This window comes from Schistocerca americana, chromosome 3 (genome assembly GCF_021461395.2).
Source record: "Schistocerca americana isolate TAMUIC-IGC-003095 chromosome 3, iqSchAmer2.1, whole genome shotgun sequence".
Lineage (NCBI taxonomy): Eukaryota > Metazoa > Arthropoda > Insecta > Orthoptera > Acrididae > Schistocerca > Schistocerca americana.
In genome coordinates this window covers 972199093-972223943 of record NC_060121.1, presented here as the reverse complement: position 1 = coordinate 972223943, position 24851 = coordinate 972199093, and the positions used below count along the sequence as shown (strand labels likewise).

Sequence of the window (24851 nt, the reverse complement as noted above, 5' to 3'; positions counted from 1 at the left end):
TACAGCTGTGTCTGGAGTCGTACGCACCAGAAACCACGGCCTATTTCTCCACCTGACAGAGCACCCACTGAGTGAGACCGACCACGAAATAAAATTCGCCGACACGGAAATTGTGGCTGTAGAGAAGCACTATCAAACGCGCTTGTCCAGAGAAGCTGTAGAAATACAAAAAGGCGCGAACGGCTTGAACAAGAAAGAGGAAAGACTTATGGTAAACGGATCCTGGCTCCCCGTACTGCAGCGAACGACCGTCGCAGGTATAGCAAGAGGAGAACCGCACCGGGAATGACCGCGGAAAAGACCTCGGACGTTTAATGCCAGACATTTACCACACTTGCCCCTTCGCCAGGTAGCGATCCATCAGGTAAGGGACGCCCTTCTTCGTACTACTTCTGTCCGCTTTCTAACCGCCGTCTCCACATCTTACTCGATACAACTAGTACATAAGGGACCTTCTTCTTCGACATCTTGACGAAATACAGAGCTTCTTTCCCGAAATCGAAATATTTATAACTTTTGGAAAACGAAAGCAATACCGACGATTATGTCGGTATGTAATTAGTCCTACCAGGTATAAATACAGATCCCTCTGTCTGTACGGTAGCTTCCTTTCACGATTACTGATTGCGATAGAAACAGTCCATCACCATAGAAACAACAAGAAAAGAACGATGTAAAGAGAATGCGAATGCACGCTAGTCATTTCTTTTTGATCACTGCATTTGTGCCTACTTTAATTACTACAGCTGCATGCCCAAAAGACAACAAGGAACGAAGAAATGGGTATGTGAATCTTTCAAAAGAACAACGACATACTCCATATTAATTTACTCTCTTCAAGCTGATATCCCTGGAGACGAAACTTTATTTAATAATAAATTGTAGCAGGACAATGTTCAAAACATGACAAGCAGGCGCCAGGTTGAGATTCATAGGAAGAATTCTAAGAAAATGTGACTCATCGACGAAAGAAGTAGCTTACAAAACGCTTGTTCGTCCGATTCTTGAGTATTGCTCATCAGTATGGGACCCTTACCAGGTTGGATTAATAGAAGAGATAGACATGATCCAGCGAAAAGCAGCGCGATTCGTCATGTGGACATTTAGTCAGCGCGAGAGCGTTACGGAGATGCTGAACAAGCTCCAGTGGCGGACACTTCAAGAAAGGCGTTACGCAATACGGAGAGGTTTATTATCGAAATTACGAGAGAGCACATTCCGGGAAGAGATGGGCAACATATTACTACCGCCCACATATATCTCGCGTAATGATCAAACGAAAAGATCCGAGAAATTAGAGCAAATACGGAGACTTACAAACAGTCGTTCTTCCCACGCACAATTCGTGAATGGAACAGGGAAGGGGGGATCAGATAGTGGTACAATAAGTACCCTCCGCCATACACCGTAAGGTGGCTCGCGGAGTATAGATGTAGATCTAGATGTAGATACGTTTACTAAATAGAGATAAGAACATCCATGATTGGCATGTCATCTAAAGTCGACGCACAATTTTAAAAGGTTAGAAATAAGGAAATGAAGTAATACAGAATGCTATGCTTGTAACGTACGTTGTTGTTCTACATTGTTTAGCTCTGGTATTTACAGGATCACAGAGGAAGCATCCTAGATTTTGGAGGGACAAGCCGTAATTGTAATGGCCTGCACTACAACAGAAACAAGAAGCACAGCTGAAGGAGTTCCTGTGATTAGTATGGGTAAAGGTTATATTCGACAACAGGAATAAATTAATAACTGGCTCCTTTTACCGACCCCCGGTCTCAGATGAAACAGTTGCTGAACAGTACAAAGAAAATTTGAGTCTCATCACAAATAGGTACCCTACTCATACAATTATAGTTGGCAGTGACTTCAATCTACCTTCCGTATGTTGACGAAAATACATTTTCAGACCCTATTGTAGATAGAAAACAACTTCTGTAATTGTTCTGCATGCTTTTTTAAATTTTTTTGAACAGTTGGTTCGCGAGGCCATTCAGATTGTAAATGGTTACGAAAACACACTTGATCTCTTAGTCACAAATAATACTGAGCATCACGACGGATACAGGGATTACAGTCGTAGCGAGGCTCAATTCCGTAACAAAGAAATTCACCGAAACTAAAGGCAAACTATATCTGTATATAAAAGCAGCTAAAAATTTGGTTGACGTCTTTCTAAGTGACAGTCTCCAATCCTTCAAAACTATGTAAGTGAACACCATATGTGGCTTACGTTCAAATAAATAGTATCAACAGCACTCGAGGGATTCATACCAAATAAATTAACATGAGTCGGAACTGACCCCCGTTGTACACAGAACACGACAGAAAGCTGCTGCAGGAGCACCAAAAAAAGGCACGTATAATTTAGATGAACGCAAAAATCTCTAAGATTGGCGAAGTTTTACTGAGGCTTGAAATTTGGTGCGGGTTTCAATGCGAGATGCATTTAATAGTTTACACAACGAAACTCTCTCTAGAAATGTGACGGGAAATCCAAAGAGATTCTGGTCCTATGTTAAGTAAGCCGGCGGAAAGGTTCAGTAAGTACCTTTACTGCGCGACAGCGACGGTAATGTTACTGATGACAGTTTCACTAAAGTGGAGTTACTAAATGCGGGTGGGGTGGCGGGGGAGGAGGGGGAGACAAGGGACCCAACCCTTCGGAGCAGGTAAAATCGTGGCAAATGTCCGCACACCCGGACTTCGGCGCGCCAGGTACATATATCCTGCGGCCGCGGGCTCGGCTCCAGTTCACCACCGGCAATGGAGGGTGAATGAAGCTTTGACAATGCCAGCCAGTCGTGCTGGCGAAACGTCAGTAAAATCATTAGATGAACGTCGGCCGAAGAACCCGAGCCAATAGGCAGCTTGTCAACAAGTGGCCACGAAGACCTTAACGATCTTTCTCTATTGCTGGAATTGGAACTCAGAGGGTTAGAAGAAAGTCCGGTGAATTGTGGCAGCAGCAGCAGCAGTAGTAATTTTGCAACTGTCAGGTGAAACCTTCTCGTCTCCTCTATACCTCTTTTGTTAATTATAACCTTCCCTTTTTACAATAACCTATCCAACCTTTCCCTAGGATTTCTGTCTCTTGCTTAATAATAAGAAATGAAATCTTCCCTTTGGAATTTATTCTCTTTCTCAATCTTCGCATACAAATTTAATTGCTGTGTTTTTTAAAGTGATTTTCTGATTATTTCGACGAAACATTCTGTATGTCGTCGTCGTGGAACTCAGTCGTTATCTGCAATAACCCAAAACTGTTCCTTACCTTCTTTTACTCTTCCTGGATCGCCATCTGACTGCTACATCGAACTGCGACATGAATATACTTACTCTGGTTTACTATACTCTATTAACTGCTGGTGGGCTGTCATAATAAGTGGCTGTATTTATTACCACATCTGACGCTATTCTTTAATTAATTTGACTGAAGTTACGTAATTCATAGTTACACTTTTTCTTGACAACAATAAAAATTTTGCAAAGTTTTATGTTGATGGTTTTTGGGATGGATTATAATCAGTAATGCAACATTGCTGGCAAAAATTAATTACATTCTGAAAACGCTTCATATATTTCCTGTTCGTAATGAAATGATTTTACAAACGCTCAAATGGGACTTACTTTTTACAATAATCTTACAACTAGCATTCCGCAAACATACCTTCAGTAGTCTTGAGTTATGCAAAGAAAATAATTCAATAATATTAGTTCCTCTTATGATAATAGTTAGCTGATGTCTCTGTACATCCGTTTATAATCTCCTGTAAATCATAGCTGGTGGCTGGCAGGCACATTGCTCCTCTCAACCCCTCGCTTCAGACCTGCTACCGACTCGCTTCACTTCTCGCTTACTACTGACTTCCTACGAACGGTAAAGTGCGGTCTCCCCCGCCAACAATGCTTTCTGGTGCAGACAATCCCTGCTACCATTTACAAAATGTATCAATGCGCGGTCTTTCCCAGCTCTTTTCTTAAAATGTATCCATACGCGGTCTCTCCCGCCCTTTTAAAAATTATATCAATGTGCGGTCTCTCTTGTCAACAATACTCTGGTGCAGACATTCCCTGCTACCACAATTATTTCGAACATGACAAATATTAATTATTCCTACTTGATCCTATTAATAAAATATAAACATCTTTCATAAATTGTGATTTGACAATAGACAATAGAAATATACATGTCTTACACAGGTCCACACAGAAGACTTCTTTAGAGATATTGCACAGAAAGACTTTCATAGCCGTCGCTCTGCTTTTTCGGAAGTGACAGGATTTTTCTCACTACCCCTCATGCCACTCTGGCGCAGAGGAATGAACCGGTACGCTTACAGGTCAGAGGTAGCGCGGGCACAACCACGCTGTCACAGCCTGGCGTGTGTGTGTTAGTGTGTTTTGTGGCGCTGTGCAGGGAGGCAGCTGATTGGACGGGCAGCGGCGGCAGCAGCCCGGGCCGAGTGCCGCGCTACAATCAGCGCGTTAACTATTTACCCTGCAAACAGCGGCGCCGCTTCGGAAGTTGAGGACGGCTGTCGCGCCAGTAACGAGCGGCCCACGCCGGCACCAATTAAGCCTCCGTCCCCTGTACTCTTAGCCTCCTGTCACCTCTCTCTTTGTGCGGAAGTGCTACGTGTTGGCGCACAGCGGAGCTGCTGCTCCACTTACAGGCACGGGGCAGACGCGTAGCAGTGTTCGCGCATGTACACGGGACGGTGCGGCAGGCAGAGCTGTGAACCAAAAAGGTAAAGATTTGAGTGCCTGCAAGTGTGAAAAAAAATGGCATGGCAGGTGACAGGACGACGAGAATGCAGGGGAGGAGAATAGAGAGGAGGAAGAATTGAAAGAGGAAGAGGAAGAATTGAAAGAGGAAGAGGAAGAATTGAAAGAGGAAGAGGAAGAATTGAAAGAGGAAGAGGAAGAATTGAAAGAGGAAGAGGAAGAATTGAAAGAGGAAGAGGAAGAATTGGAAGAGGAAGAGGAAGAATTGGAAGAGGAAGAGGAAGAATTGGAAGAGGAAGAATTGGAAGAGGAAGAGCATAGATTCAGACATTGTCAGAAAAAGAGTGGAGAGTGAGGACAGATACTAATGCACAAGAAAATGATTTCTGGCTTCTAGTCAAGTCAAATTTTTCAAATGCGACTGTCTTCGACCATGTACTTGCAACGTACCAGAAAAGTTGCGTGTATCGATAAACAGCTGTCGAGCCTATCAGACTGCAATAACAGGCATCAACGCTACTTTCCTACCGAAGGGGTGAGTGAACAACCGAAAATTTTGCTGATGGCTCGTCTACTAAGGGGATCGTTTGTCCACCGTTGGAAAATGGGTTGGAAAATTGTTCCTCGTCCTCCCCACTCCTTCTGATTTTTATCTTTTTGGTCGTCTGAAGGCCCACCTGCGCGGTAAAACATTTGATACTGAGAAAGACTTTATTTCCTGAGTCAAGTGATGGTGTAAAAGTCATTCCCCAGAATTTTACCACAGTGCGTTTATATCATGGAAAGAACGTTCGGCCAGATGCGTCACGGCTGATAGAGGCTACACTGAGTAGGCTCAATGTATAGCTAAATGTTCCAAGTATGTTCACAAAAATTTCATTCTCCTCCTGCAAAAAGTAGAAAAAATTAGAGACGAAAGTGCAAAACTTCTTGAACGCCCTTTGAATAATCTAAAAATATTTCACAACATATAAAACACAGACTGGTTTCATTAGAGCTAATGTATGCAGTGCACTTACAAAGAGCTGTAAATAGGGTTAACAGTAAACAACAGTTACAGATGTTAACTGCACGCTACAGCGATCACCGCCGGCCGGAGTGGCCGAGCGGTTCTAGGCGCTACAGTCTGGAGCCGAGCGACCGCTACGGTCGCAGGTTCGAATCCTGCCTCGGGCATGGATGTGTGTGATGTCCTTAGGTTAGTTAGGTTTAAGTAGTTCTAAGTTCTAGGGGACTGATGACCTCAGAAGTTAAGTCGCATAGTGCTCAGAGCCATTTTTCGAGCGCGCAGAAGTGCCGCAACACGGCGTGGTATGGACTCGACTAATGTCTGACATAGTGCTGGAGGGAACTGGCACGACGAATCCTGCAGGGCTGTCCATAAATCCGTAAGAGTACGAGGGGGTGGAGATCTCTTCTGAACAGCGCGCTGCAAAGCATCCCAGGTATGTTCAATAATGTTCATGTCTGGGGTGTCTGGTGGCCAGCGAAAGTGTTTAAACTGAGAAGAGTGTTCCTGGAGACACTCTGCAGCCGTTCTGGACGTTTGGGGATGTCGCATTGCTGAAATTGTCCTGTCCATCGGAATGGACACGGATGCATGTGATCAGACAGAACGCTTACGTACGTGTCACCTGTCTGACGTATCTAGACGTATCAGCGATCCCGCATCACTCCAACTGCACACGCTCCACACCATTACAGAGTCTCCACCAGCTTGAACAGTCTGCTGACATGAAGGGTCCATGGATTCATGTGGTTGTCTCCATACCCGTACACGTCCATCCGCTTGATACAATTTGAAACGAGACTCGCCCGACCAGGCAATATTTTTCCAACCACTAACAGTCTAAAGTCGGTGTTGACGGGCCCGGGCGAGGTGTAAAGCTGTGTGTTCTGCAATCATCAAGGGTAACGAGTGGGCTTCGGCTCCGAAAGCCCATATAGATATTGTTTCGTCGAATGGTTCGCACGCTGACACTTGTTGATGCCCCAGCATCGAAATTTGCAGCAATTTGCGGAAGGGTTGCACTTCTGTCACGTTGAACGATTATCTTCTGTGGTGTCACCGCCAGACACCACACTTGCTAGGTGGTAGCCTTTAAATCGGCCGCGGTTCATTAGTACATGTCGGACCCGCGTGTCGCCACTGTCAGTGATCACAGACCGAGCGCCACCACACGGCAGGTCTCGAGAGACTTACTAGCACTCGCCCCAGTTGTACGGACGACTTTGCTAGCGACAACACTGACGAAGCCTTTCTCTCATTTGCCGAGAGATAGTTAGAATAGCCTTCAGCTAAGTCAATGGTTAAACCTAGCAAGGCGCCATAGCAATTGATAGTTATCGTATGAAGCATGTCTCATCAAGAACGATGTATACAAATGATGGATTAAAGTTAAGTATTCCAGCAGCTACGTACTTTTCTTTATAGCATTCATTACGTATCCTGTTTCAGACCTAACGCCAGCCTGCGTGAGTTAAGCGCGAGCCTTTCGGTTGCCCGTCACTGTGGACTGGCTGTCTTGTCAGTCCACAACATCTTCAGTCATCCTTGGTCCCGTTCTTGCAGGAATTTTTCCGCCCGCAGCGATGTGGGAGATTTGATGTTTTACCGGATTGCTGATTTGCACGGTACTCATGAAATGATCGTACGAGAAAATCCCCACTTTATCGCTACCTCGGAGATGCTGTGTCCCATCGCTCGTGCGCCGACTATAATACCGCGTTCAGACTCACTTAAATCTTGATAACAGGCGATTGTAGCAGCAGTAACTGATCTAACAACTGCGCCAGACACTTGTTGTCTTGTATAGGCGTTGTCGAATGCAGCGCCATATTCTACCTGTTTACATATCTCAGTATTTGAATACGCATGCCTATACCAGTTCGTTTGACGCTTCAGTGTAGTTTTATCAAATCGCCAATGAATCTGTCAGTGAATTATCAAAACAAACACATTAATACTTTCGAAAAGATTTGCTTTAATGACAATAGTTCACGTTCGAAGATTCATCAATACGATATTATTCCAAGTAAAAACTGAATCGGTCACGTGTCTGCCAGTGCATGGAAAACGGTTTGCAGGCTATTACGTATATGAAAATAAAATAAAAACTGGTGCTCAAAAGACAATAGGCTACTAGTATTTTAAAGCGTCCGCCCCCGGTAGCTGAGTGGTCAGCGCGACAGGATGTCAATCCCAAGGGACTGGGTTCGATTACCGGCTGGTTCGGAGATTTTCTCCGCTCAGGGACTGGGTGTTGTGTTGTCCCGATCATCATCATCATCATTTCATCCCCATCGACGGAAATTCGCCGAAGTGGCGTCAAATCGAAAGACTTGCATCCGGCGAATGGTCTACCCGACGGGAAGGCCTAGTCACACGACATTTATATTTAGATTTCAAAAGCACTGAAATATTCATATTTCTGTCCCGACGTCAAAACAGACTTCCAACATGCCGTACTCAGCTCACATACCCGAGCCGCACTTCGCCGCCTAAATGGTCTTACCCGATCTGCGTCCATCGGCAAAAGACCACGAAAAACATCCCTGCATGCTCTCAACACCGTGAATCACGCGGCCACGATCCTAGTCAAAACAGTATCTTCTGCCAACCACATCTGGTCGCAAACGGTCGTTTACATTTAACATTTAAATCATATCGAATAAAATCATTCATCACAAATTTGAAATATTAGTGATTCATAATTGTTATAAAATTCACTGTTTTTTAGATCGTTACATCGCTGAAATCCACATCTCTAGTCAAGAGTCTTACTATATTTACAACTTCCGTTTCGATACGGCGTTATTCAAATGTTATTTTCTGTTTTTAATACCAGTTTCTAACTTCTCATTCGAAACACAGGTAGATCGTATTGAGATTGAAGCAGAACTGTTTCATTATGGATAAGTTGTCTTGGCACTTATCTTTTCTAAATCACTTTTCTCTCTTGTGGGCAAATTCTTCGCGAAATTTCCCACAATACCCTTGTTCCAGCAGACGATGCCACAGCTGTGATACGAATTACCATGTGACACTGCTACCTGTTATCTTACACGCTCTTCCGCCATTATGAAGTGAAAATGACTGCTGATAAACACTCAAGCTACAATCTATGACGTCACTGGTGCTCACGGCACCGCCATCTTGGGCCATACGTTGACTCTGCGTTTTATACGCCTGCTTCAACCTCGCGATCGCTGGATACAGCCAAGCTATATGCCACCGCCTCCATTAAGCGTGTTGATACTGAATTTTATTTCTGTTACTTTTAGAATTACTCTCTCCCAGAAACCGCTAGAGTTAGTCGTGACAGAGGTTTCGACAAATTCGATTTGGTGACCGTTTTTAGAGCATGCTAAGACAAAGCGGATTAAGTCGCGATAGGTTAGGGGATAAGGCCGCTCTTGCTCCATCCTGTGTACCTGTACAGTGCGCACTGTTTCTCCGATGCAAGACTGTACACCCCCAGGTTTCTGAGATCTACTGCAATCTTTACTCGCCTTAGTAACTGCCGGGTTTTTCACGGAGGCTGGAAGATCTGTTTTATCTTCTGACCTTTCAGCAGGCGGCTAATCATAGCCGATAAGGGGCCACTGAACAGTAAAAAAAAAAAAAAAACTTTCCTTGCTCCTCGTCAGTGGTCTAATGGTGATTCTTGCATAAGATCACTTCATTTATTTGGCGATCGCTGTAGCATGCAGTAAACATCTGTTACTGTTGTTTACTGTTAACCCTATTTGCAGCTCTTTGTTAGTGCAGTGCATACATTAGTTCTAATGAAACCAATCTGTGTTTTATAAGTTGTGAAATATTTTTAGATTATCCAAAGGGCGTTCAAAAAGTTTTGCACAATCGTCTCAATTTTTTTTTACTTTTTGCAGGAGAAGAATGAAATTTTTTGTGAACATACTTGGAACATTTGGCTATACATTGAGCCTACTCAATGTAGCCTCTATCAGCTGTGACGCATCCGGCCCAACGTTCTTTCCATGATGGAAATGCACTTCGGTAAAATTCTGGGGACTGACTTTTACACCATCGCTTGACCCAGGAAATATTGTCTTTCTCACTATCAAATGTTTTACCGCGCATGTGGGTTCCTCAGACGACCAAAGAGGAAAATATCAGACGGAGCCAAATCTGGACTGTAGGGAGGATGAGGAACAGTTTTCCAACCCATTTTCCTGATTTTCTCCTGCGTCTTAATGGCTGTATGGGGTTTGGCATTGTCATGGTGTAGTCTCATGAGCTGACCCTGAAGCTGCGGTCTGTGGGTCTTGATGGCAAGTCGCAGCTTGTCCAATGACAAACAGTAACGGTCCCGGTTAAATGTGGAGCCATTTTCCAAAAAGGCAATGAAAATGACAGCACACTGATCCCAGAAGAAGGAGGCCATCACCTTTCGGCTTGCTGTTCGTGAAAGTCTTGGTTTCTTCTTCAGGGGGGAATCCGGATGACGCCACTCCATGGATTGGGTTTTGCTCTCAGAGTCGGACAAAAACAACCATGTTTCATCCTGGGTAATTACGCCGTCAACACACTGTCTCCACTCTTCAGTAAAGGTCTTCATAGGACCCTCGCACAGCCGGCCGAGGTGGCCGAGCGGCTCTAGGCGCTACAGTCTGGATCCGCGTGACCGCTACGGTCGCTTGTTCAAATCCTGCCTCGGACATGGATGTGTGTGACGTCCTAGGGGACTGATGACCTCAGAAATTATCCTAGTGACTGTGTAGGGAAGCAGCCTACTCACGCCGTACAAAATTCACATCAGTCTTTCCATTGCGTGCCAGCCAGTCCGCTGTAACTAGATCTGACGTCATAAATGTTGCGCAATACTTTAAAAATCAAGTAAATAACCTGAAACGTTTCTAACATGTCAGGAGTAATACTAAATCAATATGTGTTGAATGTCAGTTCAATAACTTTAACCATTTTCGAAATTTGGACGTTTTTCTGCAAAAATCATTGGCGCAACAGAAAAGAGCTATAAACTTAAAAATTTATATTTAGATTCCTTTTGCATAATAATTTAGTAGAAACAGTATTCTGGATCTCTCAAATTAAAATTTTAGTTGAAATTCATGATTTTATGGTTTTTGTCTTAAAAATTAAGGAAGCAAGATAGATTAAGTAGGCGAATAAATAAAGCTAGGATGTTTAAATTTAAGTAGAAGGGAGATCCGCTATAATGATAAATATGTGAGAAGTTTCAACAGAACCACTATAAAACTATAGCCATAGCGTATCTCCAAAGGGCAAGTTCAGAGCTCGTGTACTGCGTGTAGTCTAAATTAATTCTCTCGCCCAAAATATTTGACTTCGCCACGTCAGACTTTTATTATGATTACTTAGCTGTGTGCTGATTGCACATTTAAAATGAGAGCTTCGTCGGCCATCAGCAAAGGAAGCTATGATTTATTCAATAACTTAATGTGGTGCATTACTAGCCCAGCGGCTAGTCGGGAGAGCCGATTTGATCAGGCGTTCCCTTAGCCGTCCGCACCGCGGCTTTATATATAAGAACGCTGCACGAGAGAGAGAGCCCCCAGTTCTCTCCAGACGCTGAATAGCACACCACCTGTGCCGGGAGTCGCGTCGCGTCGGTATCATTGCTATAAACAGCCTCGGATGCCGTAATACGTTACTCGGGATACGCGTAACCATGAAATCATTTTCGAGTGAAGTGTTAATTCTGGGATGACTTTAACGATCTATCTTCAGTTTGCATATGTCATATTTTCACGTGCCGCCGCGGGACAGACATTCTACCATCATTTAGCGGGGCGTTTGATGAATATTATCATCAAATTATGGCGAGCATTCACTGAAACATTTAATTTGAACAGTTATAGTTGCATCAGCGCATTAGACTCTGAACTGCTCTGGTAGTTGGATTGTGTGGATTCTTTTTGGTCTGTGACTTTCAGAATATAGTGAATATTTTAGAGAGAATGGTTTTTGATTATGAATCCCAGACCATCTCCTAATTCCTCAGAGCTATAAGCTGCAGCTATAAGTGTATTTCTCAGATGAAGTGGGCACTAGGAATTCTAATTACAGGCTTCACGTTTCGCTAATCACTTTCTGGTTGCCAACATTGTAGTTAGAGAGACAGTGTTGAGAACGGCAAACAACAGCATTAAATAAATAATAGGAACATTTAATACCAATTATTCCACCCGCCGCCCCACATATGGTGCATCGGCCGGGAAGCATCTTCTCTACATTACATTCTAAATTTAATTAACAAATATTCCACCCGCCGCCCCACAACTGTACCAGTGATACCACACTACCCAATGAAGAACGATTCATTTCAGCAAGCTGTCATGTCGTCACCCATCTCTCATTTCGGATGAGTTGATCAATGGTCTCCTTATTCCCATCACTCAGTGCCATCGATGGTCTACCGCATCGTGGATTGTCCAGTAGAGAGAAATCACCTTCTTTAAACCTCTGCAAGCACCGCTGGATACTGCTGCGATCCACTATGTCCTCCCCATAAACAGGGAGCAACTTCCTGTGAATCGATGTGGCAGAGTCATCACCGGTCTTGAAGAGGAACTCCATCACCGACCGTTGTCGCAACCTGACATCTACTTCACGGTCCGTTATGGCTTACCTGTAAATAAAAGAAAATACTTGTATACACCAACTTATAGCTAAATGTTCCAAGCATGTTCACAAAAAATTTCATTCTGCGCCTGCAAGAAATAAAACAATTAGAGACGACTGTGCAAAACTTTTTGAACGCACTTTGTAGTTTTAATTTTGCACTTACCAGCATAACTGAAGCCTGTAATTCAACACGGAAAATGGCACACATGATCCATTACCGATGGCTCACAAGTGCAGGACGTATGTAATAGCAAGCAGATTACATTAGAAGCTCTGCTATTTTACAGTAACAGAAAGTATTATTTTTTTTTACACTCATTTGTTTACGGCACATAAGTCACACAATTCTGTGGTTGTTTAGCAAAGAAATTGCAAATTCCATCAAAGATTATACGTAAATGATTCAAAATTCTATAGTTTTAAAATCTTTTAAGCCACACGAAAGAAAACGCCACACATCTGAAACTGTCACCGCGCATCTGCTGTTTCGGACTAATTAGGAGCCTTGCAGGAATCGGAAGAGAACTAGTCAGCAGTTAGATACGGCCATAGCGAGCTGCCTGTTGCATTTGCCCGCCGGAGTGCCAACCGCGATTCTTCTCTACCATTCCGACTGTCGACAAACTTCCCACTTTTCTCCCAACGTGTCTTTTTTGTGCCAGCCGAAAAAACTGGTTGATCAATTTTCAGCGTTTTCGTTGTCCTTCGAATATCTCTCTCTCTCTCTCTCTCTCTCTCTCTCTCTCTCTCTCTTTCTTTCTTTCTTTCGTCCTTCTCCTTCCACACAGACTTTTTAATGGAGAATTTTCAAGCTGCTTTCTTTAATAGTAGAAACCTTTATTTGTCCAGACCGAGCGAGGTGGGATAGTGGTTAAGACAATGATCTCGCATATAGGGGGAGCAGGATTCGAATCTCCTTCCGACCACGAAAATTTAGATTTCCCGTAGTTCCTCTGAATAGCTTATCGTAATACCCGGATGGTCACTTTGGAAAGGATCTGGCCCGTTCCATCAAGCTGAGTTTCGTCTCTAATGACAAACAATTAATAATAAATTTTCAAAGTCCACCATCCACATCAGTACATTTTTGTACTGTAGGTAGAATATGTTATGTTCGTCTGTGTCGGTTACTATCTACATTACCAGGACAGATCCGTCCTATGGCGGCTGAGATGTTGCCTCACACATTCAATAGAATGGGAAAGGGCTGGACGTGCCTTCCAATCCCTATAGCCGAAGGAACGTCCTGTTGTTTTTATAAAAGCTGAAAACTATACGTCCCTCCAGTACAGATGGACATTTGTCTCTGACGGTGCCGCGACAGGCACTAGTATGAACTTGGAAATTTGTATCCGGTGTATCACTGTGGTTGTCACACGACCATTGCTAGTTAATGTCCGTGTGAAAGATCCTCTCCCGTGTTAGGTGGTGTCACCGAGCAGTAATGTAAACTAAATAATAATATCACGACTTATATTAATATTTAAACAGTCACAAATGTTTAAGACGCGCAGCCGTCTTTGCAGTTTGTAAAAGTGCTAGTGGTAGATGCTTTCTGCATGTAATGTTCTCTTACACGTTTTAGTGGAACATCGAGACATGCTGGAATTGGTAGTGTGGTAACGGTCTGTTTATGTGTGTGAATATAAAGTAAATTCGGAAGTTTTAGATTGTGAAAGAGCTTTCTTTCTGCCTTTAAGTGACTCAGTCACTATGGTCGCTTTGCATACTATAGAGATGGGTCCCTTAATATAACGATAATGGAATCTCATATGGAAGGAATGATTATTACTTACACGGTAATACCTATTTTTTAGGCCTAATTTTTGTTACAGGTATTGTCCCTTAAAAACATTTTCGTTTCACAGACCTGAATAAAGGTACTCAAGAACGTGTTTAGACATTAATAAAATCCGTTGCTTGCATGATAGGTGTTCCTGCATTCCTGTAATTCAAATACAGTTATTTAAACCACAAACTAACCTAGAAACCTGACCAAATTTTGTGCTACACAGAAATCTCTCGATGAAAAGCACGTTTTTCAAAAATTTTGAATACTATCACAAATTCATGAAAATGTACCGCTGGGCGACAATACTTTGGCCCTAAAATTGGTAAAGGTTCCATAGTCAGTGGTAAAAGTATTATTTCTTGCTCATGTATCTTAAAAATAGTAAGGTATGCAGTGAAATCAAAACGTGACTACTTCTCAGAGTGGTGTAAAATATGGGAATTATAGTGGATAACGTACGAGTAAACATCCTGTCATGTTCATTCACTATATTATCGCATGCCAATACAATTTATAACTAAACACATAGTCTAACCTTGAAGTTTCTAAATTTGTTTGTACTCTTGACATAAACAATTTGTTGTGATGAACATAAAGAATGGATTCTGGCACGTACACAACCGCTCATCGGTAGTATGGAACAAAAAGATTTCACTTGTGATCAGTCTATTCAGACGTGATTACGGTTACAATAACTATGAAACACTGGGACTCCCCTTAGCTGTTCTACATAAAGAGGGGCTTCCCGCTTTCCCATTCATCCACTAACTCAGAGCAGGAAAAAGTTATTGAAAAACAGTATTCTGAGAAGTTTTTACCGTTTTCCTTTACATATACGAGGTGCGGCTAGAAAAAAACCGGACTGATGCTGGAAAAAACATTTATTTACAATTTCATGTTATCTCCTTCAATGTACTCTCCTCCTCGGTCTCTACACCGCTCCATACGAATTTTCCACTGTTCATAGCAATGCTGCAGATCATTTTCGGTAAGTCCATACATTACTTCCGTCGCTTTTTCTTTTACTGCTTCAACAGTCTCAAATCTAGTTCCTTTCAAAGCTGACTTGACTTTAGGGAAAAGACAAAAGTCACAGGGGGCCAAATCAGGAGAGTAGGTGGATGATCTAAGATGGGAATGTTGTGTTTTGCCAAAAACGTCTTCACTGCCAACGCACTGTGAGCTGGGGCATTGTCTTGGTGAAGGATCCATGACTTTTTTCTCCACAAATCGTTCCGTTTTCTCCGTACTCGCTCACGTAGGGTAGCCAGGACGCTAATGTAGTAATGCTGATTCACTGTTTGTCCCTCTGGTACCCAATGAATGTGCACAATCCCTTTGATGTCAAAAAAAACAATCATCATTGCCTTGAATTTCGATTTTGACATTCGTGCTTTTCTTTGTCGTGGAGAACCAGGAGTTTTCCAATGCATCGATTGGCGTTTAGTTTCGGGATCGTAAGTAAAAAACCACGATTCATCGCAAGTAATAACATTTTGTAAGAAGGTGGGATCACTTACAATGTTTTCCAGGATGTCAGAACAAATCATTCTTCGGCGTTCCTTCTGTTCAATTGTGAGACACTTTGGTACCATTTTTGAACACACTTTGTTCATGTTGAAACTTTCATGAAGAATCTGCCTAACACTTTCCTTGTCAACTCCTGTTAACTCAGACACTGCTCTGATTGTTAAACGGCGATCTTGTCGAACAAGTTTACCGATTTTTTCAATGTTTGCATCAGTTTTTGCTGACAATGGTCTGCCAGTGCGAGTGTCATCACTGGTGTCTTCGCGGCCATCTTTAAATCGTTTAAACCACTCAAACACTTGTGTTCGCGATAAACAATCATCGCCGTACACTTGTTGTAACATTACAAACGTTTCACTTGCAGATTTTCCTAGTTTGAAACAAAATTTGACGTTAACACGCTGTTCTTTCTGTGCACTCAACATTTTCCGACGCACTGACAAAACGTCAACTACTTAAAACAGACGCCACGGGCAGACTGAGTGCAGGAGGCAGATGAAACTCGAGCAGTAGGTGGAGCGAGAGTCACGTGACAGGCCACGCGACTTTCAGCCTTATTGCATTCGTTTTATTGTTTCACCAGTACTAGTCCGGTTTTTTTCTAGCCACACTTCCTATTTAGTTAACATCTGAAAGTTTGAACCTCTTATGCAGGGTAGTGGGCACATTGTCTACTTAATGTTACTGGAATGTTGCTGAAATTTGATCACGTACGTTTAATATTCTGTCATTTCATTTCGATTTATGTTTATATTAGATCACTGTTTACAAAATCGGATTATTAATCATCCCACTGGCTGATACCGGCTAACATCATGAACCAACAATTTCTGTGGTACCGTACGTGTGGCAGCTAAGCGCTTACGGAAAGGGTGACGTGGGCAATGTGTTTCTCAGAAGCCATTATCAGGTAAAGAGGAGCTGAGAAGGGAGCTGAATGTTCTGCAGGCCGGACGTTTACTGCCCTGCATGATAGCAGAGTGAGGAGATGGCAGTGTACAACACTGATGCTACAGAACGCCCGCTGTGTGGACAGTTTGGGCAGGAGATTGCATTCTGGTGGGCTGAAAAATAATTTAGAAAAGCATGCCTGGTGAAAGAGCGACGGGGGCAGAACAAGAAGAGACATCCTTGTAGTGTGAATGAATTCGTAGGCTCCCAAACGTTGGTCATAAGCTGACCTCCAAGAATCTTCTCATAGGCACTTCTGGAGCGTGCTTCCCACCGAAAAGCACAAAAGCATATTTGATTTGCAGAGTGCTAAGGATTTGGAAAGGGAGGTGGAAACTTCCAGAAAATCTTCTGATAGGAATACGAGCTTCAGGCACTTGGATGGCAGATTCACGACCCATGTAGTGGGAGATGACATTTCTGTGATGGCTGATGGGATTCGTCGCCCGAGCAGTAACATAGACTCCATGTGTCCAAGTGGGAGTTGGTATATGGCACTGAGAGACTTCCCTGCAGAGTTTAATCGAAGACACTTCCCTCCAGGAATCTAAGTAGGGACTTCACTGGCGAGAGCCACAGTGGACAATATGGTATAGAGATTTTGAGAAGTGTTGCTTGCGACACAAGGACGTCGTTTATCTTTGAACGGAGTTGTTATTTCGTTTACTTGAGTGACGATTCTTTACCTCCCCATGGAGTCCGATAAAGACTGAAGAGCTTATTTACGGAAGAATATTGGGTAGTAAGGAGACAGACATATTGACTCGTGTTCTATCTTGTACCGAGGTAATTTGTGCCTGAGGAGTGTCTGGACGGCATATTGCGTCCACCGTGTAGGTAGAAAATTACAGGTACGCCACATACATTATTTGCGCAGCAGCCAACGCCACAACGAACACATCATCGGTGCAGTATATCAATTGTCCGTACTTCAAAAGGTGACATGCGCACTTCGGTTTGGCAGACTGGGAAACACTCACAGTAAATGTGTTGAGTTCCATTTACTTGTCCACTGATCTTTTCCCGAAAGTGCTATTCAGGGTGTAGGCCTTCTGTTTCTCATCGCTAACCAGTATCAGCCAAATTTGTGCTCGTCTAAAAAAAAAAGAAGAGGCATGGTGTAAAGAAAGTCAAACGAATGTTCTGGAAATCTGTAAATTACAATGGTGGTAAAATCTGACCTTGTGTACTTTAAATTTATACATTTTTTTGCACTATACATTTTTTTGAGAATAAATCATTTACAGTATCAAAGTTGTGGTTCATTCTAGTAGCATCCTGATAGGAATAATTGATTTGATGTCCTGAACTGAAGTGAAGTAAACCCATGAAACACTATTTCATTTTATCGAAATCTCTTGGTGTAGTTGTCAAAGGCAGGATCGTTTTAATCGTTAGTAGGCATGAGAATTCCATTATGGAGACAACATTAGGCAACCACACATGCACACGCTATATGTCACAAACACCACGGGTTTTAGAGTAATAGGGTTTTCTGGTCTTCAGTCTGAAGACTGGTTTAATACAGACGTCCAGGCTAGTCTATCCCGTGCAACTCTTCATCTCTACAGTAAAAAGATTCAAATGCATGTCCTAGTTATGTAGTCGCCCCTTATTCTTCCAACGCAGTTTTTACCACACACAGTTGCCCCGACAATCGAATTAGCTGATCTCTCATGGCTCAGTGCATGTCCTATCAAGTCATCTCTTTATTAACCAAGTTTTCCCGTAATTTGTTTTGATTTCTCCCCAATTGAGATCAGGATCATCCAATCAGTTATTCGATCTACACAACTAAGCTTCAGCATTCATCTGCAGGACCACATTTAGAAAGCTTGTCTTCTTGTCTGTACTGGATATCGACCATGTTTCACTTCTTCACAAGACCGCACTCCTAGTAAATACCTCCAAAAAGGCTTCCTAACACTTACATTTATATTCGATTTTAACAAATTCATCGTTTTGAGAAACGCTTTTCTTGTAATGGACAGCATTTTATATATTTTTCACTTTGACTATCGTCAGTTATTTTGCTGCTGAAATAGCAAAAGTAGTGAGTAGAAGCAGTAGTGTCTCATTTCCTTATTCAGTTCCCTTATTACCAGATTTAATTCGAACAAACCTGTTACCCGTGTTTCACTGCTGTTTATATTCATTCGGCAAGATGTTTTGAAACCACTATCCAATTCTTTCAGGTGATCTTCCAGGTAGTTCGCGTGCTTTGGCACAATTACAGTATCATCTACAAAGCTCAGTTTTTGTTTCAGACCTTTCCAGTTAGTTTTAGAGGAATTACAACGTGTTATTTATCCATGTAGTACGCATTTTCGTGTTCACTGCATCGACATTTGGAACAATTCAGTTGTAATGAAACTATGGAGATTTTATTCCACCTAACATTTAGAGTTTTTCAATACTGACACTCTAATATTTCGTATGATATTATGAAACTGTCGATTACTTATTACTGGTGCCGATATAGTGGCTATCGAAACAAAAGAATCGATACATATTCATATCAGTAAGATTGCGATGTTCCTAATTTCTACTGGAAGTATCCGAAGTAAATAGTGAAGTTCCCCATTTTGGCATTAGGTGAGCCAGTCAGTCAGTCAGACACGACCGACGGCCGTCTCATCCTCTGGAAGTGGCAACATCGGATGCGGTATGGATGGGCATGTGTTCAGCACACTGCTCCCTGTCGTTGTCTTGACTTTAGGACCGCTACTGATCTGTCTAGTAGCTCCTCAGTTGATCACGTGAGACTGACAACAACCCGTACCAGTCCTACCACCAAGGAAAAAAAATTCTAACAGTACCGGGAATCGAACCCGGGTCCTTTACATAGCAATCAGCCAAACTAACTGCTCACAAGGGAACCTCCCCATTCCACCCCCCTCAGATTTAGTTATAAGTTGGCACAGTGGATAGGCCTTCATAAACTGAACACAGATCAATTGAGAAAACAGGAAGAAGTTGTGTGGAACTGTGAAAAAATAAGCAAAATATACAAACTGAGTAGTCCATGTGCCATATAGGCAACATCAAGGAGTACGTGAGCTCAGGAGCGCCGTGGTCCCGTGGTAGCGTGAACAGCTGCAGAAGGAGAGGTTCTTGGTTCAAGTCTTCCCACGACTGAAAATTTTACTTTCTTTATTTTTGCGTAGTTATTATCTGTCCGTCCGTTCATTGACGTCTCTGTTCACTGTAATAAGTTTAGTGTCTGTGTTTTGCGACCGCATCGCAAAACCGTGCGATTAGTAGACGAAAGGACGTGCCTCTCCAATGGGAACCGAAAACATTTGATCGCAAGGTCATAGGTCAAACGATTCCTCCACAGGAAAACACATCTGATATATTCTATGCGACACTGGTGACGGCATGTGCGCCACATGACAGGAATATGTTGTCGACCCACCTAACTAGTACACTTGGCGAATGGGTAAAAAGATTCTTCTACCTTGCACGATTTAGGTTTTCTTGTGGATGTGATAATCACTCCCAAAAAAGTGATGAAAACATAAGTGTTTGTCACATAAACTGAAAATAAAAAATTAAAGTTTTTACTCGATGGAAGATTTGAACCAAGGACTTTTCGTTCCGCAGCTGCTCACGTTACCACGAGACCACGGCGCTCCTGCGGTCCCAGCGTCCTTGATGTTGTTTATCTTCGCATTGACTACTCAGTTTGTATATTTTGCTTATTTTTTTCATAGTTCCACACAACTTCTTCCTGTTTTCTCGATTGATCTGTGTTCAGTCTTTCAAGGCCTATCCTCTGTGCCAACTTATAACTAAATCTGAGGGGGGTGCGATGGGGAGGTTCCCTTGTTAGATACGGAGGCGGCCTAGGCGGTACCCTGGTCCATTTTATTACATGCTTGTGCTTCATTGTATTGCGAGCTTCTTCATAAACAAGTCATAGTTCCCTATTATTGTGGAAATGGAAGAGGATGTAGATGAAGATGAAATGGGAGATATGTTACTGCATGAAGATTTTGACAGAGCACTGAAAGACCTGAGTCGAAACAAGGCCCCTGGAGTAGACAACATTCCATTAGCAGTACTGACGGCCGTGGGAGAGCCAGTCCTGACAAAAGTCTACCATCTGGTGAGCAAGATGTATGAGACAGGCGAAATACCCTCCAACTTCAAGAAGAATATAATAATTCCAATCGGAAAGAAAGCAGGTGTTACACAGGTGAAAATTATCGACCTATCAGTTTAATAAGTCACAGCTGCAAAATTCTTTACAGACGAATGGAAAAACTGGTAGAGGCCGACCTCGGAGAAGATAAGTTTGGGTTCCATAGAAATGCAGGAACACGTGAGGCAATGCTGACCCTAGGAATTATCTTAGAAGATAGATAAAGGATAGGCAAACCTACGTTTGCAGCATTTGTAGAGTTGGAGAAAGTTTTTGACAATGTTGCCTGGAATACTCTTTTTAAATTCTGAAGGTGGCAGGGGTAAAATACAGGGAGCGAAGGGCTATTTATAATTTGTACAGAAACCAGATGGCACTTACAAGAGTCGAGGGGCAGGAATGGGAAGCAGTGGTTAGGAAGGGAGTGAGATAGGGTTGTAGCCTATCCCCGATGTTATTCAATCTGTATATTGAGCAAGCAGTAAAGGAAACATAAGAAAAATTCGGAGTAGGTATTAAAATCCATGGAGAAGAAATAAAACCTTTGAGGTTGGCCGATGACATTTTAATTTTGTCAGAGACAGCAATGGACAGTGTCTTGAAAGGAGGGTATAAGATGAACATCAACAAAAGCAAATCGAGGATAATAGGATGTAGTCGAATTAAGTCGGGTGATGCTGAGGGAATTAGATTAGGAAATGAGACACTAAAAGTAGTACAGGAGTTTTGCTATTTGGGGAGCAAAATAACTGATGATGGTCGAAGTAGAGAGGATATAAAATGTAGACTGGCAATGGCAAGGAAAGTGTTTCTGAAGAAGAGAAATTTGTTAACATCGAGTATAGATTTAAGTGTCAGGAAGTCAAACCTGAAAGTATTTGTGTGGAGTGTAGCCATGTATGGAAGTGAAATGTGGACGATAAATAGTTTAGACAAGAAGGGAATAAAAGCTTTCGAGATGTGGTGCTACACAAGAATGCTGAAGATTAGATGGGTAGATCACATAAGTACTGAGGAGTTATTGAACAGAATTGGGGAGAAGAGGAGTTTGTGGCACAACTGGAGTAGAGGAAGGGATCGGTTGGTAGGACATGTTCCGAGGCATCAAGGGATCACCAATTTAGTACTGGAGGGCAGCGTGGAGGGTAAAAATCATAGAGGGAGACCAAGAGATGAACACACTAAGGAGATTCAGAAGGATGTAGGTTGCAGTAGTTACTGGGGGATGAAGAAGCTTGCACAGGATAGAGTAGAATGGAGAGCTACATCAAACCAGTCTCAGAACTGAAGACCACAACAACAGGAGCAGCTTGCTATTAGCCCCGCGCTAACCTTCTCTACACCACTGCATTACATTGAAGTAGCAGACCTTCTGTTTTGAATGGTTTTTTTTAGGCAGGTGCTATCGATTTCCGCAAGGGCAACTACGGCCGCCAAGATGCCTCCCCCTTCTCTCCCCCCCCCCCCCCCCCCCACTTTCCCCGCTCTCCGGCATCTGTTCCTCCTGCTGGAGCATCACGGCCGCCTCACACCCCGAGCTCTTACACCCCCCCCCCCCCCCCCCGCGCCTTGCCACTAACCCCTCCTATCCGGAGCAGCGCCTGCCCAGCCAGCGCGTCCCGGTCGACACGACACGCGTATCGATCGCAGCTGCCGCCACCGCCACGCAGCCAGCGTGGCGCTGCCGATGTCCTCGGCGCCAGAAATACCCGCCATCGCGGCCCGCGCGCATTTCGCGCAGCGTTCTCTCTGTGGCCGCAGCTGGCGGTCGGGTCGTCCACCCGCATGTTTACGATATCCTCGCAGACGCTCCACCGCCACCAACACCACTCGTTCTTCCCATTCTGTTATTTCTGCTGCGCCAGAGGCCGGATAGTTCTGTTATTACGCTCCTGTCTGGCTCTAAAAACACGGCAGCAAAATACCGGGAAATGCAGCGACCACAGAATATTCGGGCTTGTTTCTAGCCTACGGTATTAGCCGCGAGCTGCGCAACTTATCATTCCAGACACCGCAGTAGCGTCGTTTGTTTGCTTGTTTATTTACAACATGCTCGATTACACACTATTTGTAACTCTACATACGTGTAATTTCTGTATGTGTAGTATTTGTGTTCAAAATGGTTCAAATGGCTCTGAGCACTATGAGACTTAACATCTGAGGTCATCAGTCCCCTAGAACTCAGAACTACTTGAACCTAACTAGCCGAAGGACATCACACACACTCATGCCCGAGGCAGGATTCGAATCTGCGACGGTAGCAGTCGCGCGGTTCCGGACTGGAGCGCATAGAACCGCTCGGCCACTGCGGCCGGCAATATGTGTGTTGGATGATGATGATGATGATGATGATGGAGAAGGGAGAGGGGAGAGGGTGAAACTTGGTGCCGCAACACAGTCTGCTCTTCGCGAAAAGCCACAGGGTCGTCGCAAGTTTTACGTCCTCGTCCGACGTACGTACCACCTTCAACAGTGCCACATTTGATGAGACACTGCGGAGACGTTTGGTACTTGAACCAAGACATTGACGTAAAGTCTGGTGATCAAGGAGTTCACGCCACCACCTCTTCTGCCCTTGCCGGCCAAATTCTGACAGCGAAAATTTTTACCACCACCAGGATTCCAACCTGCTTACCTCCGGGTCACGCGCCACCGCCGTAGCGTATGTTAGCGACCTCGGACATGGAGGCGGGTACTCATGTGGTTTCATTTCAATGTATACCGCTGACCATTACATTTACAACACTAGAAATGATAGAAACCTCCCCCTCACTTACCGACCTTAATGACAGAAAAATGTAAACCGCGTGTACCTAATGGAAATTTGGGGAAAAGCAATCGTCACCGAAGTTAATCTGTCGGTTAGGAGGAAAGGGTTACATCTAAATGAAAGGAAAAATCCAAATGAAACTAGTGGAAATTAATTTTGAAAAGGGGTAAAGTTAATAAAGTAAATGTGCGGCCGTTACGTTAACAATTAACTAGCGGTAATTAGATATTTGAGCTTTGGGGAAAATTACAGTATCCAGTCCTATGGACAACTACTATAGTAACTAAAAAAGAAAGGTTATTGCACATACAATTAGCACTAAAAGCGTGGCAACTGAAGGTTGATATGTGTTGTGTGGAAACTGAACGTTTGTCAGAAGTAATAAATTTCGCTACACTCTGACTTAATTTAGCAAAAGAATTAATAAAACCGGAAAATTGAAAGTTAATTCAGTGACTCAAATTAATAGTGAACTTTGTTTCTGAAGCACTACGAAATTAAATAAAATAAGTCTAGTCTCGGGCTACATCAACTATCATCTCGAAAGCAACTTGAATCTACGCAACTTAGAAATAAGAGATTTAACTCTGAACTTGAATTAAATGATTTTGAACAATTAACAGTAGTAAAATTTAGTACTTGCCAAGCTGAGCTGCAGTCACAGGTAAGCTAAAATATGGTAACAAAACTCGCACTCTTAATTTGTGCGTGTGTAGTCTAAATGTATTTCTGTTTGGTTATTGTAGCCAGCTATGAATACTAAAACTGAACTTTGAAATTAAAGCAGTGAAATGGAATGGTATTACTTTAATGCTGGCGTATGAATTTCAACGACACTCGGGTTCATTCCGGAAAAGGAAGGGACCCTGCTTGGTAATGCAATTGGGACAATGAGTAACAAAGGTTCATGCTAAGTTGCTGTAATTTAGTTATGAAAGTGGAACAGTTTGAAAAGCTGAGGTCTGCCATACAATTCTAAAGCTTTACGTGCTTTTAGTCTTCCTTGTTGGTTGATTGAAGGTTTGAAGTCCTCGATTGAGGAGGTGGCGACAGTCACTTATTGTCGGCCGTCGCTGTTGCAGAAGCTGGATGTTGGCGCGCCTTCTTCTCGACACGGTCACCAGACGAAACGGGCTCTTGATGTGCGCCAGCTAATGCTTCCCGTCCGCGACACCGTGTCAGAAACTATCATAGCAAGTCGAGCGCAATTACGTGCTGCCCAACCCCGAAAGCGCGGCAACTCGCGGGAGCGACACTCAACACACCTGCTCCACCGCCCTACTCCAGCCAGACGCGGCAG

General features: G+C 43.3%; 2 protein-coding genes across 2 annotated transcripts in view; both read left to right on the top strand.

The window, feature by feature from the left end:
• Positions 1-5086, top strand: part of LOC124606598 (putative golgin subfamily A member 6-like protein 19) — a 102854-nt gene extending 97768 nt beyond the window's left edge. Inside the window, exon 2 of the mRNA XM_047138583.1 lies at positions 4808-5086. Coding sequence (XP_046994539.1) covers positions 4808-5086 — 279 coding nt within the window. The remainder of the gene's footprint in view (positions 1-4807) is intronic.
• The window catches only part of LOC124607439 (proton channel OtopLc), a 736982-nt gene that overhangs the window by 221007 nt on the left and 491124 nt on the right, over positions 1-24851 (top strand). The gene's annotated exons all lie outside the window — the stretch shown is intronic.